General features: G+C 48.0%; 3 protein-coding genes across 3 annotated transcripts; 1 reads left to right on the forward strand and 2 right to left on the reverse strand.

Annotated features, from left to right (window-relative positions):
• Nucleotides 1–342: 342 nt before the first annotated feature.
• M437DRAFT_87376 (uncharacterized protein) lies at nucleotides 343–2,033 on the forward strand (the record flags this gene model as incomplete). The annotated part of the gene is made up of 2 exons (XM_041028629.1): nucleotides 343–491; nucleotides 692–2,033. 2 exons carry the CDS (start codon nucleotides 343–345, stop codon nucleotides 2,031–2,033), a joined length of 1,491 nt encoding a protein of 496 aa, XP_040876860.1.
• A 3,377-nt stretch (nucleotides 2,034–5,410) lies between these two features.
• On the reverse strand, nucleotides 5,411–6,832 carry M437DRAFT_55966 (ATP-dependent RNA helicase-like protein dbp5; the record flags this gene model as incomplete). The annotated part of the gene is made up of 1 exon (XM_041022973.1): nucleotides 5,411–6,832. One exon carries the CDS (start codon nucleotides 6,830–6,832, stop codon nucleotides 5,411–5,413), a length of 1,422 nt encoding a protein of 473 aa, XP_040876861.1.
• A 2,241-nt stretch (nucleotides 6,833–9,073) lies between these two features.
• M437DRAFT_68808 (uncharacterized protein) lies at nucleotides 9,074–10,355 on the reverse strand (the record flags this gene model as incomplete). The annotated part of the gene is made up of 2 exons (XM_041025176.1): nucleotides 9,074–9,456; nucleotides 9,986–10,355. The coding sequence occupies 2 exons, from the start codon at nucleotides 10,353–10,355 to the stop codon at nucleotides 9,074–9,076; spliced, it is 753 nt and encodes a 250-aa protein (XP_040876862.1).
• Between the last annotated feature and the right edge of the window lie 3,525 nt (nucleotides 10,356–13,880).

Consider the following 13,880-nt stretch of genomic DNA (forward strand, 5'->3'; position numbering starts at 1 on the left):
CCCGCGTATTGCTTGGGAGCCATACAATTTCCTGATTAGTTCTGGCTGCGCGACTGCCTCAACAACATAGACGCACACCACGTGGAAATACTAACTAAAATATGACTGTTGGAATGGCATCCAACGATGGCAGCCAAGAAGGTGAGTCGAGTGCTGGATTTCCTTCGCTACAAAAGAGCAGGCGCCTCTGACTTTCCCCTTCCTTCCTCCTTCACCGGTAACCTCCCAGTCTTCCCTTGACATCCGTTCAACACCATCAACACTTCTTGTATTACCACTCATATCCCTACCATCCCCTGTCACCTTCTATTATCCTTCCCGGACACACAAACGCTGCGCAAGATGGACGACATCCCGCCAACCACAACAAGCGCAAGACTGCGCAACAAGGCAAAAATTAACCGTCGTGCAGCCGCCAGAAAGGAAAAATCCCCCAAAGACTTGATACGCATCCAAAATCAACTCAACGGCAAGACCTACAAGTTCGCTTGGTAAGTAAATCATCTCATTTCTCTTGCCACTTTGTGCTATTGGATCAATGGGAAGAAGCCTTTGCTTGAGCTATCTCATGATCGTCAACGTCAACATCCAAAGGTCTCTCTGCTCTCAGCAGACCTTACGGGTCGCAAGCTCGCTCAAATTCCTTCTTCATCTCAGATGCATGGGACTTGATGGCTGATAAATATCACAGTCACACATGTATCATGGGTCACCGAGCACCACACTGTGATCCCAAAAAACATTTCGACAAGATTCTGTTCAGACGCCCAGAGCCAGGAAGGCCTCCAAGGGATTGTGGACATTCCGTTACCCCAGGATGCGACTGTAAGGCAAGCCGAGAGCTGTGTTGTCAGCTCACAAAAGCACAATGGGCGACTCTCCAAGCAGGCGGTGTTCCCGTGGCGGTAATGTACAACAGTCAGCGAGAACTCGAGGAAGCTATGAAGGATGCAGAGCGCCAAGAATTCAGAGCGCGCGAACAAGCCAATATGTACGCATACCAACAAAATGCCTTACCGTACCGAGGACCATCGCCTGGTATGCCTTTCGGATTTCCTGATCCAATGGTGCAGTACAATCAGTACCCACCATTCTCTCCGCAACCACCAAACCAGCTTGGTTCTATCAGTTACCATCCCGCTCCAACAATGTTCGATCACTCTGGTTACCAGCCTCAGTTTCAACCAGTCGAGACTCATCCACCTAATCAGAACACGTCGATGCCAATGGACAACACGCTGGCACTACAGCAATTTGTCATGGACATGAGCCAGCAGGAGCAGGTGGCCGCACAGCCATCTTCAAACCCCTCGCAATCGTGTTGCTCGAGAAAGCAAGCCCAGCCGCCTCCTCAATCGTATGTGGGAGCAACAACATCTCCCTTCAATCTACCTGGTCCGGCTCCTAGGGCACAGTTCCCTTGCCAAAGCTGTGCTTCCTATCAGTGCACATGCATCACCTGTCCCGAGGTCAGACAGGTCTCAAGTGGTGCCTGGTCTCAAAGTTGCGGTCGTGGTGGCCATATTGATAACATGGTTCTGCCTAAGCAGGAGTACTCCTCCTTCCAAGAGTCTCAAGGTTCCTTCCAAGGTTATGAAGGTCTTCAGGGTCCTCAGCAGGACTACCAACTCATGCTGTCCCAACAACAACATGTCCACCAGTCCAACCTTGAAGCTCCACAGCTTGCTCTTGCTGACCAGCCCATCCATGCTCAAGCAGCTTATGGCTCGATGCCTTACGACTTTTCAGCCTTCACCGCCGATGAGATCAGCCAGGCTTTTTCTGGTTTCCAAGATGCCACGCACATGAGTGCCACACAGAACATCCCAGTTGAGTTCTCGAACATCTCCGAGCCCATGCTTTACCAGCATCCTTCGCAGCTCAACGGCTCAGAGTTTTCAGCTCGCCCTCCTCACATTCAGCGATTGATTTCCCATGACAGCCGTGTCACCCAGCTATCTCCCTCGCCAGAGGCGAGCGTCGATAACACTATCGATCCAAGAAACCTTCGTGTTCGTCCCCAAGAACGATAGAGTGTTTGGCAGGGCTCGAGGATGATAATGATGATGTGTTGACGCACAAAAAATTTGTCTTTTCCACTTGAAATGTTATTCGAGCATGGTGTTGGGGCTGGGTTTTTCTTTTTGCCAAAAGCTGGCGCGTTGAAACTTACAGGTTGCTTTTGGTTTGTCGGATACACTGTCGTTTGACATGTTTTTGTCTGGTCTCTCTCTCTTATTTTTACTATACCCAATCTTTTCTGTACTTGAGCATTAGACACAGTCTTTACAGTACTGCAGACAGTCCACAAATGGACACATTCTTCTCAAAATTTCAGACAGTCGACGGATACTCATCGTGCAGTTGGCCACTCGAATCACTGGTAGCACAATATTGTATCAAAAAGGTTGAGGTCTTACTCGAGAGCGTAGCATGCCACCCGACTTGTTCCGTCATGATGCCCGTTGTGTAGTTGACACTCCAACGCAGAATTTTGGCTTTTCTGCTAACGACACATCTCGCCTTGTATGGTCACTGTCAGAACTCACACTTTCTTCGGGGCAACAGGTGGTCTGTTGCTACTGTAGTGGATCGGTGATCGGTTCACTTCTTTGGGGAGTTCCGACCAACCTGTCCTTCGCTCGTACATCATCATTCAACCTGATGCCTTGTGATCAATTCTAGCGATCAGCCGAATTGCTGCAAAAGGCAGGTGCGAGACATTTACGACTTGACTTTCTCCTGCGAGTACACCCACCAAAGGCAACCACACTCGGCTCTCTTCCTTCCTGACTTTTGATTTGGCTCGCCATAGGCTCAGGTCTAATCTTGCACATCAGAAAGACTCTTCAACTTCTGCAACGTCAACGAACCGCTCGCATCGAGCACTGTCTTAGCTCAAGTCAACTTACGTGCGAGAGGTGCAAGCTCGGGGTCTCTCAGCCAGTTAGACACCAGAACGGCAACTCTATTACTTGCATTGATCAAATACATGCGTCACTATCTTTTGTCTTCTGAACGCTACTCAACTTGTGTCAATCAATGATACAAACATACAATGCAGAGGGTCAACCATTCAAGGACTGAAGTCAGAAAGTCTGCGACATACCACTACCTAATCAAATTCTGCATCTAGACTACAGCAACTTCCACCCATGAGAACGTGGGCACACTACTTCAGTCTCTACGGGTTCCTATTGGTGTATGTCACGTGTGTCACTTGCCCTCTTTCACATGTCGACTTGTGGCTATTCAGCTAGCTTTCAAGCATATCTACCCGATCGAAGAACCTTACAACTACAACGAACACAACCTCGAAGGACCTTTCATTGCTCAATACACACTGCATACCTCATGTGTTTTTTAAAAAGCTTACGATGCACATTTGTCTGCTTTTTTGTTCTACGTTTCGATATCTGAACTTCCTCCTCGACACTGGACTCCTGCTCTAACATCTTTGTTAGACTTTAACGTACGTTGAAGTCTGAAGTGTTTGCTGTGCTAACACACCACGAGAATCAAGGCAATGATTAGCTCGCCGGAAATAAGGTGAATGACAGACGTTTGAAGTCAATGTCTATGTACTTTCATCTTGCTCTTCTGCGACCTCAGCTTCCTTGTGACCGAGTGCACAAGTAGGTGCATGACCAAACTATGGCACTCGAATGGTCTTCTCCTCCAGTAAAGCTTCGGAAGTCTGATAGTACGATGTGAGGGTCTGCATCGTTGCGACAGACCAGTTCCTTTCTAACACTCTTTGACTTTCTTCTCGACGATAGTTCTGACTATACAAACGGCATGCTTGACCCACTGCATGCTTTCACATGCTCGACTAGACTTGCCGTATTCAAGTCTCACGACCTGTATACCCATGTCCTAGACCATTTCAACGGCCAGTGCTTTGGATCCTTGACTAACAACCAATCGAGATTCTCTTTACTGGTCTCTTGATCATCTACAGAACCATTCATATCGACTGGACAATTTTTTTGTCTGACCTTGTGGACATTGGGTGCAGATTCAACATGCGAGGTGTCTCCATTGACTTCAACGCTACTCATCTGAAACAATGGCATTCTTTGCTTCTTCTGAGCACGGAGACACCAGACACATGTCCCCCCAGATCTCAACCTTGCAACTTCGGACTTTCTACCGTCAACGACCTGGATGAGCACTACTGTTAAAGCGTCTTTTTAAGTTCGGTTCGACTTTCTCCCACTTCTCCCTTCTTTACACCACTTCTCGACCCCTCTTCACGACCCCTCCCTGTTCTTCCCCTCTTGGTTACGAAACTTTCCGGGACTGAATCTTGCCATGGCACGCCCTACTACCCCTCTCTGTCTCGGAGATGATGATCTAGCTCCCCGGTCCCCGTTGATATCTCCTTGCCACATTGCTCCACAGCATATTTGATTGACTTCCTTGTCCTGGCAGATGCCTTCTTGGCCGTATTGTCTTCCATACTCCGACACGCAGATGATGGAATTCTGTGCCTGAATTCAGAGCCTGCTGCTTATGTCTTGCCTTGCACAACCTTTACTGTTCTATTCGATCTATACGCTCAGATTATGTACTCGTGCCAAATACAGACTTTACACAATCCTGACTATAGCGTAGTGTTCAGTTTACATGCTAGGTCTATGTACTTATAACCAACCCAGACTATACATACGCATCTCTTCGTACACTTATTCTAATGCACATCGAGGCAGCTAGTGGCTTCGTGGAGACATAGTGCAGGAACTGGGTCTCCTACTCAATGCTTCATGACTTTTCATATTACCTGCCTAGCTTCCAATATCAACCAATATTCTTACTTGCCTGATGTGATGCCATTAAAACATATTCAGCTACACATTTTCATAACTTTGGTACATCAAATCCACATTGCAATACTCACGAAACAGCTGCTTGACTTGGACGATTAAACTTCCTCTGGTTTATGGATGAACGACATTACCCTGCATGTAGAAGGAATAGATTTCATGCATCGCGAGCGAACAAAAAGATAAATTTGGAAAAAGGGGCAGCTGAGAGTATTACCCTGGCCCTCTCGAGCGAGATCATAAACTTGCAAAAGAAACCGCAATCCTGATTGTTCTTCTGCACAAGTAGACAGAGGCAATCTTTACTGTCCCGAGCACGGTAGATGCATGGAGAATTGACGTGGCTATTGAGCCGGGCAGTCGCAACGATTGAGCTGCAATCTCACATCAAAAGGACATACACATAAGAACACAACCCTTTTGGAGTAGACGGTGGTTGAAATGATTTAGATTTCCATTAGCTCACTGACATGAGAGCTGTCTTCCTTTCTTTTCCTTTGTCATTACTAGCAGATCTCTATCGTATCTTATTCGTAGAACCCGTCAAGACCGAAGCAGCTAGACTTGCTTCAGTAAGCTACACCCTATGATTGCTCGCCGAACATAGTCTCAGCCTCAACCTTCTTGTTGCGTCCCGACTTGATGATAGACTTGACCACACGCTCAACATTGTCCCAGTCGTCAGTGTCGAGCTTAGTAGGGTTAATGGACAGTTCCTGGCAAATCTCGCGGAACATTTCCCAACTGCGCTTGTCGTGTACAAGAGTCAGAGCAACACCGACTTTGCCGAAACGACCGGTACGGCCGACGCGGTGCAAGAAGGTCTCAGCATCGGGCACATAACCGCGACCTGGAGCCGGCTTGTCAGGAATGTCGTAGTTGATGACCATGGTGACGGTCTGGACGTCGATACCACGAGCGAGGACGTTGGTCGTGATGAGGACCTTGGCGTTGCCCTCGCGGAACTGGTCGATGACTGCGTCACGCTCGACACCCTCGAGACCACCGGTCAGGGTGACGACGTGGTGGCCTTCTGAAGTCATGCGCTTGGAAAGTTCATCGGCTGTCTCACGCTTGCGGACGAAGATGATGGATGAGGCGATTGTCATGAGACCGTAGAATTTGATGAGTGCGTCGTACTTGTCGGAGTCTTGGCTGACATCGAGGTACATCTGCTTGATGCCCTTGACAGTAAGGTTAGTACGTTCAAGGGTGATTTGGTTGGCGTTGGGGGCGAAGAGAGCGGTGAAAGCAAGGACCTCCTGAGGGAAAGTAGCGGAGAATAGGACAGTCTGGACGTCCTTGGGCAAGAGCTGCTTCACACGCTTGCACTGGTCTCCGAGGCCCTGCTGATCAAGCATGTTGTCGGCCTCGTCCAAGACAAGGACCTTCATGCCGCGTGTGTTCAATTGCTTTCTGCGAGCCAAGTCCATGACTGTTCCAGGCGTACCGACAACGACTTGACCAGTGACGGCCTGGCCGCGTGTTGAGGGATCGGGAACAGCCTGGTATGTGCTAAGGCCTTCCATGAAACTACCCATGACTTGAACGACACCCAGGATCTGTCTGGCGAGCTCACGCGAAGGAGCGAGAACCAGAGCTTGTGGTTGCTGTAGCTGAAGATCGACACGCGAGAGGATGTTGAGGACGAAGGCGGCCGTCTTTCCGGTACCAGATTGCGACTGGCCGATGAGATTTTGAGGAGGGTTCTGGAGGAGCAGGGGCAGAGCGCGTTCCTGGATCTTTGAGGGTTTGGTGAAGCCAAGGGCAGAGATACCCTTCTTGAGCGATTCGGGGAGGTCGAGGTCGCGGAACTCCTTGACGGAGAACAGGGGGTTGTTTGGGTCTTGTTGGAGATCGTTCAGCTTGACATTGACATCGAACTCTGGTTCGAGCAATGCAGAGCCCATCTGAAACTCTGAGGCGCCATCTGTCTGATCTGAAGGAGCAGCTTCTTCGGGTGCTGCGGCAGGAGCAGGCTGCTGTGTCTCGGTCTGGTTGTCCATCTCTTCGCTCTCCTCAGCCCAGTCGAGCTTCTTCTCGGTAGGGAAAGTCATGCGGTCGCCGAGAGATTTGGATGCGTCGGCCATGTTTGTGATGAATGAGTGAAGAATATGCGCACTCGCGTTGTGATGAATTGAGAAGGTGCAAAGGAAGGATGGAATGTTCTTGGTTCTGGAGGCGCAAACCGCAGCTTCACTTTGGTGTCGGCGCAACAAATCTTGAGTGACGTTTGGTCCTGCCCAAACACACCCTCCACTTACTAGGCCGAAAAAGGAAATTACCCCCTCCAATCTTTCTGATGAGATGCTGTGTGTTCTTATCCCCATGCCCCTTCATGAATCAAAGAGCAGTGAAGACGAGTCAGACATGAACATATTGGCAACCAGCGCAGTGATATTTCAGTCTCTGTAGGCTTCATTTAATTCTGCTATTGTGATGGAGACAATTCACAATGAGCCTCTCGGCCTTTGGCATGCAGACCTGTCAGCAGAGTCACTTCCCCACTATTTACCATCACATGTATCTCTGGAACGATTGATTCACACAGTCTATTTGCATTATTCACGTTCCTTCCACCGAATGGTGCACCGAATGGTGTCTCTGTGTGAGCTGGGCATTTGAATGGCCTCGACCAGACGATGCCGGGCCAGTAGGCGTGCGACTTCAGCCGGCGACGGGGAGGGCTGGACCGATAGTAATACCCCGCCTTGGCTCTCGCGAGCGCTTTACTTCCCTCTCTTAGACTAAGGTAAGTATTTAACTGCTTAATGTCTATAGTAGGTTAGATTTTACTAATATCTAGTTTCTTACTATAAGTTAAATAAGACTACTAATAAGTCTGTTAAGTATAAGTAAACTAAGCCTAAGTCTACTACTAATAAGTCTATTAACTATAGCAATAACAGTAATATTCTCTTTACTACCTCTAAAATCAGTACTAAATATATATACTTATATATTAGCTCTAATAATAAAAAGGATTTCTAAGTAAAAGTAGTTCTATAAGCTTTTAGTCTTCTAGCTTCTATATATACCTCTTTTTTAAGGCTAATACCTATATATATAATAGATATAGAACCTTTAAATAATAACTAATATTATCTACCTTTTAATATCTAACTTTATAATATGTATATGGAGATTTAGCAGCGATTTCAAGACTGATTTGAGTAGAAAAAATTAAGTCGCTATCTAAAATACATATTCTATACTACCCAGATACAGCATAAGGTCTAAAAGTCGTTTTGAGCTAGGTTGAGAAATAATGCTGATTTCGCTTCGAGTTTTCGGGTGCTGCATGGCATCGTAAAGTCGTGGGTGTAGTGTTGAAGCCGGGTATCGTCACGGTTGGAAATGTCATCGTGTATGCATGTCACCAAAGATAAAAGACCTTTCGGATGAACCTCGAGCACACGGACCATAGAGAGTGCGCTGATGAGGTGTGGTGCTGGATCGTCAAGCGTGACTAGAGATAATAGAGGCCTTTTGACTCTTAAGCCGAGTTAGAAAACAGTCGTGGGTCTTCTTCTCAAACAAAATCAGACAGTGAATTGGTATTGAGTTCAGACCTGCATCTGTATCGCAGCCTGTGTAGTGTCGGATGCTGACGTTGAGGTCATGGCCAATAAGGTTGTGGCAAAGATGTTGAACATGTCTCTCCTAAACTTCGAGGTACTGTAGCACAAAAGAGTGACAAGAAGCAGCCGCTCGATGGCATCGTTTTGGATGTCCTCATGATCCAGAGATCAATGAATGTGGGCTTGAAGTTGATGCTACAATTCGAGTGTGATCTTCCTTGCATCCTTCCGAAGGAACAGACAGCCAGTCTGTGTCTCGTCATCAGGGGCAGCCAAGGGGCTAGCGGCAGGGGCGCAATGTAATTTGTATCATGGGTGTCATGCTGTATTGCTTTCCTCAAGTGATTTCGATGGCAGCCAGCTTTTGCAGAAGTAAAGTAAGTAACTTCAACGAAAGAGAGGACCGAGCAATTGCGCGTGTGCTTGTCGAAGATCAGAAGATGATGTACGGCTTCCGAAGTAGGACGGCCGCCGCAGAATCTGTGTCTGATGAGTATGTCTCTTTTCGGTATCAGAAAGGTCGCAGCATAAAAGAGTGAGGAGAGATTCCCATGTTCAGAGAGTTGACGGATGTGAGCTTGAAGTTCATGGCAAAGACATCGTGTCTTTATTCGAGATTCGAGCCGAGATGACAGCCGCCTTGTCGAAAAGCGAGCGGCTTGAAATTCATGACAGGAAGCGTTGAGGGACGAAGTGGACCAAACCAAGAAGATGTGGGCGATCCTCGGAAGAAGAGGCATTGCGGAGGTGGTGTTCGAAGTGAGGTGAAGAGACGACATGCTGTTCCGAGAGTCTTCGAAATATGAGGATGATTTGAGTGACAAAGACAAATTTGTCGAATTCCTGATTTGCAATTTCAAGCATTTTGTTCAAGCCACTGTCCGGATTGATGATTTTGATGACATCTTGGCGAGATGGTTGGTTGAGATTGACGAGATGTAATGCTTGATTGAAGGACTCCTTCCCAGTGGTTGATGGCCAGCGCATTTCTTTTGAACTTGTCGAGCCTCGAGCTCGTGCTAGGCGGTGTTGTTGACATTCCCGTTCGGCTGTGAAGTATATCCAGCTGTGCTATCTGTGAGAACTTGTCGCGCTGGATGCGAGGGTAAAATAATTATCCCCTGTATGGATCATAGGAAGTCAGATTCGCCGACTTTGCGAAAGACGGGAAATATCGCTCTCTCAGACAATTTCTTCGAGACCCGAAAAGGAAAACCAGATTGCGAGGATTTTCCAGTAGATGATTCGTCCTTAGTCCCTCCCTCCTCAGCAGAGGGCACGTCTGACCCGTACGATAGGGTTTGCGGCCTTCAATTAGGCCAGCGATAACATCTCACAGCGTGCATTTGCCGAAGATCGATAACGTGATGCCTCGAATATGTAGTGAGTGAAGTGACACGCTGTTGGAAAATGAGGCGTCGAATTCCGTTTGTTGATGTTTCCTTAAGAGTTTTGCTCTTGTATGACGATGAGATAAGCAATCAAATTGGCTTTTGTTGTGCTGACCTTTGAGCTATTCGCTCGAGTTGTTCAATCGGCGTCCACTATTTTTTGTGGTCTGACGTTCCAGTGACTCACATGGCTTAGGGATAGACAAGTTCAGAGCGACCTGCGGTACCAGTCGATCCGAAAGAAGAAAGAAAGAGATAACAGCGACCGAAGGTGCCTTGGCCAAGCTGCTCACGGCCCGAGTTGATATGCAGCGTTGCAGATGCTGATGTGATATACTTCGGTTGTCGAGTTCCAATGGCCGTTGAGGATCCTGCAATGAGCTCCAGGCGGTTTGCAAGGTCAACGGCGTCCTCCGGTCGACCTTCTCATGTTGTGTTGATTGGCGACCATCCTGTCCTTGCAACCTGGGTCGACCTTCATCATCTCGAACCCCTTCCTGCTTGTCCTTCTCCACATCCTCCTCAACCTTGCTGGCCCTGATACTGCTTCGCAACATACTCCCTCCTCACGGTCCCAATCCTCCACGGTCTTCCACAGTTCTCGCCACATTCTTTGTTCTTTTTGCTTCCTTCCTCAACAGCGCACTTCAGCCCGAGCCCGCGCCTTTTGCCACCTTTAGTAACCTGCCATACTCCGGAATGTGCTTTCTCCAATCATCCTTTCCTCGAAAAACATCCTCCACTTCTGCCTCCTAAAGTCCTCCATAAGATTCTGTGTTGCTTCTTTCTACCATTCTCATGCACGTCACTCATGCTTATCATGCATTCCTTTCATCCTCTTTCCTTTAGCCAATGTATGATCGAAGACAGGCTCGGAGCAGTCGGACTCCGTCACAAGATGAGCTAGAGGGACACGACTTTGTCCAAGACTTTGTGTGCATCATGTAGGGGTAGATCAAGAATTGTCCAAACAAGCACGATGCCGATGCTTGCGCTCAACACTCGGTCAGCTCACCCATATCGACGTCAGGAGGGGGCTATAGGCGTGCTAGAGTTTACTGCCCGAGCAAGGTGAGCTGCAGGAAATGCTCCACCAAGGGCCATGATGACTTCAGTGGAAAAGCTTCGAAAACTGATGCGTGAAAGAGACGAATCGCAGAAAGCCTTCAAGGTTGGTATCGTAAGCAGTATCGAGCTTGCCAGAGGTATTACTTCGCCATCTACCGCATACGCAGGTCGGCTTCATGCCATAGGCGTTTATCCGCCCTTTTGCTGAAAGATTGAATTTAGAAACGGCGTTATCAATTGAAGCGGCGTTTGCGGTTCCAGGATCTTTGCGAAAAGGATGTCTCGTTCAATGACGAAGAGCTTGTTTCTTCTCTCAACCAGGATATGCGGCGTTCTCGATCATCTCGAAGTGTAGCATAAGGTGGTTGTACTCCTGTTGATCGACTCGTAAGTGACGTGGAATTTCCGTGCGTTTCGGTTTGCTGATGGTCGAGCCAGAAAAGTTGCTCTCGCAGACCAACTACCCAAGGATGCTTCGAGACCAACGGCGCATCAAACTTGTACGGTATAGTGTAAGATAGACAAGGTTAACGATGTCATGATGCACACGTCTTTGAGCATCTTGTCGACCAAGGGGCAAGCGGAATTTTGCACGAGAAGTGTCCAGGGCATGTTGCTCGCCCCTAGCACTTTCTTGTGGAATATCCAAGCATTGAACATGCGGACGCCACCACAAGTGGTCGTCGATGAGAATTGCATGTTCGAGCAACGGTAGCCAAGTAGTCAGAAGATGAGATTTGAGTACTTCACTGGCTTCTTCACATAGCAGTATCTTCGATCGTAGCTTGCGCAGAGGCTTCAAGTTGCGTGAAACCTGGAGCGGTGACCCCATGGCGTTTGCTTGTATCAGCACAGGAGGATTGACTTCCTTCTTCATGGCGTCTAGCCTCAGTCTGAGTATGTTGGATGTACGAGGCTGCTGTCCATCGGCTCGAAGAAAGATGGATGGCACGATCTGCTGTCATGACCAATTATTTGAGGCACCAAGTATGTTCTTGCTTTGCACCGAACAATCTTTTGGAGTAGGTTGCACATAACCCCAGAGTGGACAGCAAGGTCTCTGATGGTGGCTTCGAACGATGCATGCTCGGTTGAATGCAAGAAGTGCAAGGTCGTTATTGACGATGGCTATCCATAGTTCATGTTTGTTGAATCTTGGGATGCGATTGTAAGAGTATTCCAGATCCGGGAACCCATAGTCTCTCAAGTGTGGACTGAGCTCTGGGTGATTTCGGTTTTGGTGGTTGAGTGATGACGAGCGAGTGTTGAGAGTCACTACTCCAAGTTCTTTCGGCGCTAACATTTGAAGGCAAGGGTGGCGAAACGCAGGCAAGGAAGTGCCGCTACTGGCATATATAATGTTTTCCACCCCGAAGACAGCAACGAGCTAGTGGATAGACTCTCTGTGGAACCCATAAGAGACACCGTAGCTGTGAGGAATGTTCTTGAATCGTTGCTCGATGCAACCACGCGTGTGTGTTGCCTGGAGAATGCATGCATCCTGGGTAGAAGAAACAACATCGCGCCGTCAAAGTGGTTGTGTGTGATTGGATAAAAGGCGTGCTCTTCGATATCTTGTTTCTAGTAGTCTTAAAGACATGATGGACGTTCTGTATCATGGCATTCGTAAGACTCTCGTGGATGTCTTGTCCTTGAGGATGGGATTTGAAGAGGTCTGTATAGCGCGCAGATGTAGCTCGGATTGAGTCTCAGCGAGACAACAGCATTCTGTGGCAGAATGATGAACACTCAAGCGCAAGATCGATGTCATATTTCGATCTTTAATTCATTCCAGCGTTGAGCTACTCGTTCCGAGCTTTGCAGTATGTTCTGGGTTTTGTTATGATGGTAGCTGGAATGCCTGCTAGGATTGATAAGGGGAATGATCTGTGTCTCAAAACTTTGATACCAAGTCTGTGGGTAATTTCGTGGCATATGTCGTATAAGCGGCAAGTTCTGCACGGTAGTAGCGAATAACCAGTGGTTCTTCGTGGGATCTGCTCGGTCGAATGTCTGAGTGGGCCAGAGCCAATAGATTGAAGGCTTTCCGCGGTATGATACGATCGTTCTACGTAGCTGACTGTCTTCTCATTGCGTCTTGTGAGTCGAATGACACAGATACTGCCAAGCTCGCCGATCAGCCAAGCTCGCCGATAAGCGTGTTGTGCAGTGTGTCAAGCAACTCGTGGCTGTTGAAGTGTTCTCAGAATGTGCCGAGATGGGCCATTCCAAGATGCTTTATATATATGCTGGTGATCACAGAATATCGTGCTTAGTTTGAATATGTCCACATGGCCTCTCGAACCACAAGTCTTGCTGCTTTTCCACCGCATTCCTTCACTCTCTATGGGAGGAACAAAGATCGTGACCGCGTATCTGCTGTGATGACCGTGAAATGATTTGACAAGAAATCGAGAGTGATACAAAATGGCAAGAACCGATGATATGTCGATCAAGGTATTCGAGAATGTGTACCGAGAGAAAAGGATGTAGAAGCCGGATGCAACCGTATCGCAGTCAGGACGTATGCAGTAGATGCTCGCTTGGCTAGGTAGAGGGTAGGCCGTCGTCGAAGTGATGAGACACCGCTGACACAATTTGACAGTGAAGCTTTATCTCTCTCGGAAAAGATGATGTGGCGAGGTGTGTTGTGAATAGCTGACGGTTCCCCAGTTTGGACACAGCAGAACTTGTGACTGATGTTCCAGAGTGAATTGGCCAGAGGAGTAGAGAATTCTGTCGCAATGCGGGCAGACAGACGTCGGCGGAAAGTGCCTCGCTTCCTGGACGACCATACTCAAAGAACGAAGAGAAAGAGACCAACTCCGGTGACAATCTTGGTGGTAGAGACATCGCACTTAAAGTGGCTGTGTTTTTCCCGAGTGATGCCGGATACGGTTTCAACATAAAATGCGAAAAGGAGCTATCTTTGAGGTGTATGAGTGCTGTGAACCTCAAACGGAAATTTTGAATGAAGACGAAAAACCCTAACCGAAACAGGTCCATTGTGTTCG

This window comes from Aureobasidium melanogenum (assembly GCF_000721775.1).
Source record: "Aureobasidium melanogenum CBS 110374 unplaced genomic scaffold scaffold_23, whole genome shotgun sequence".
Lineage (NCBI taxonomy): Eukaryota > Fungi > Ascomycota > Dothideomycetes > Dothideales > Saccotheciaceae > Aureobasidium > Aureobasidium melanogenum.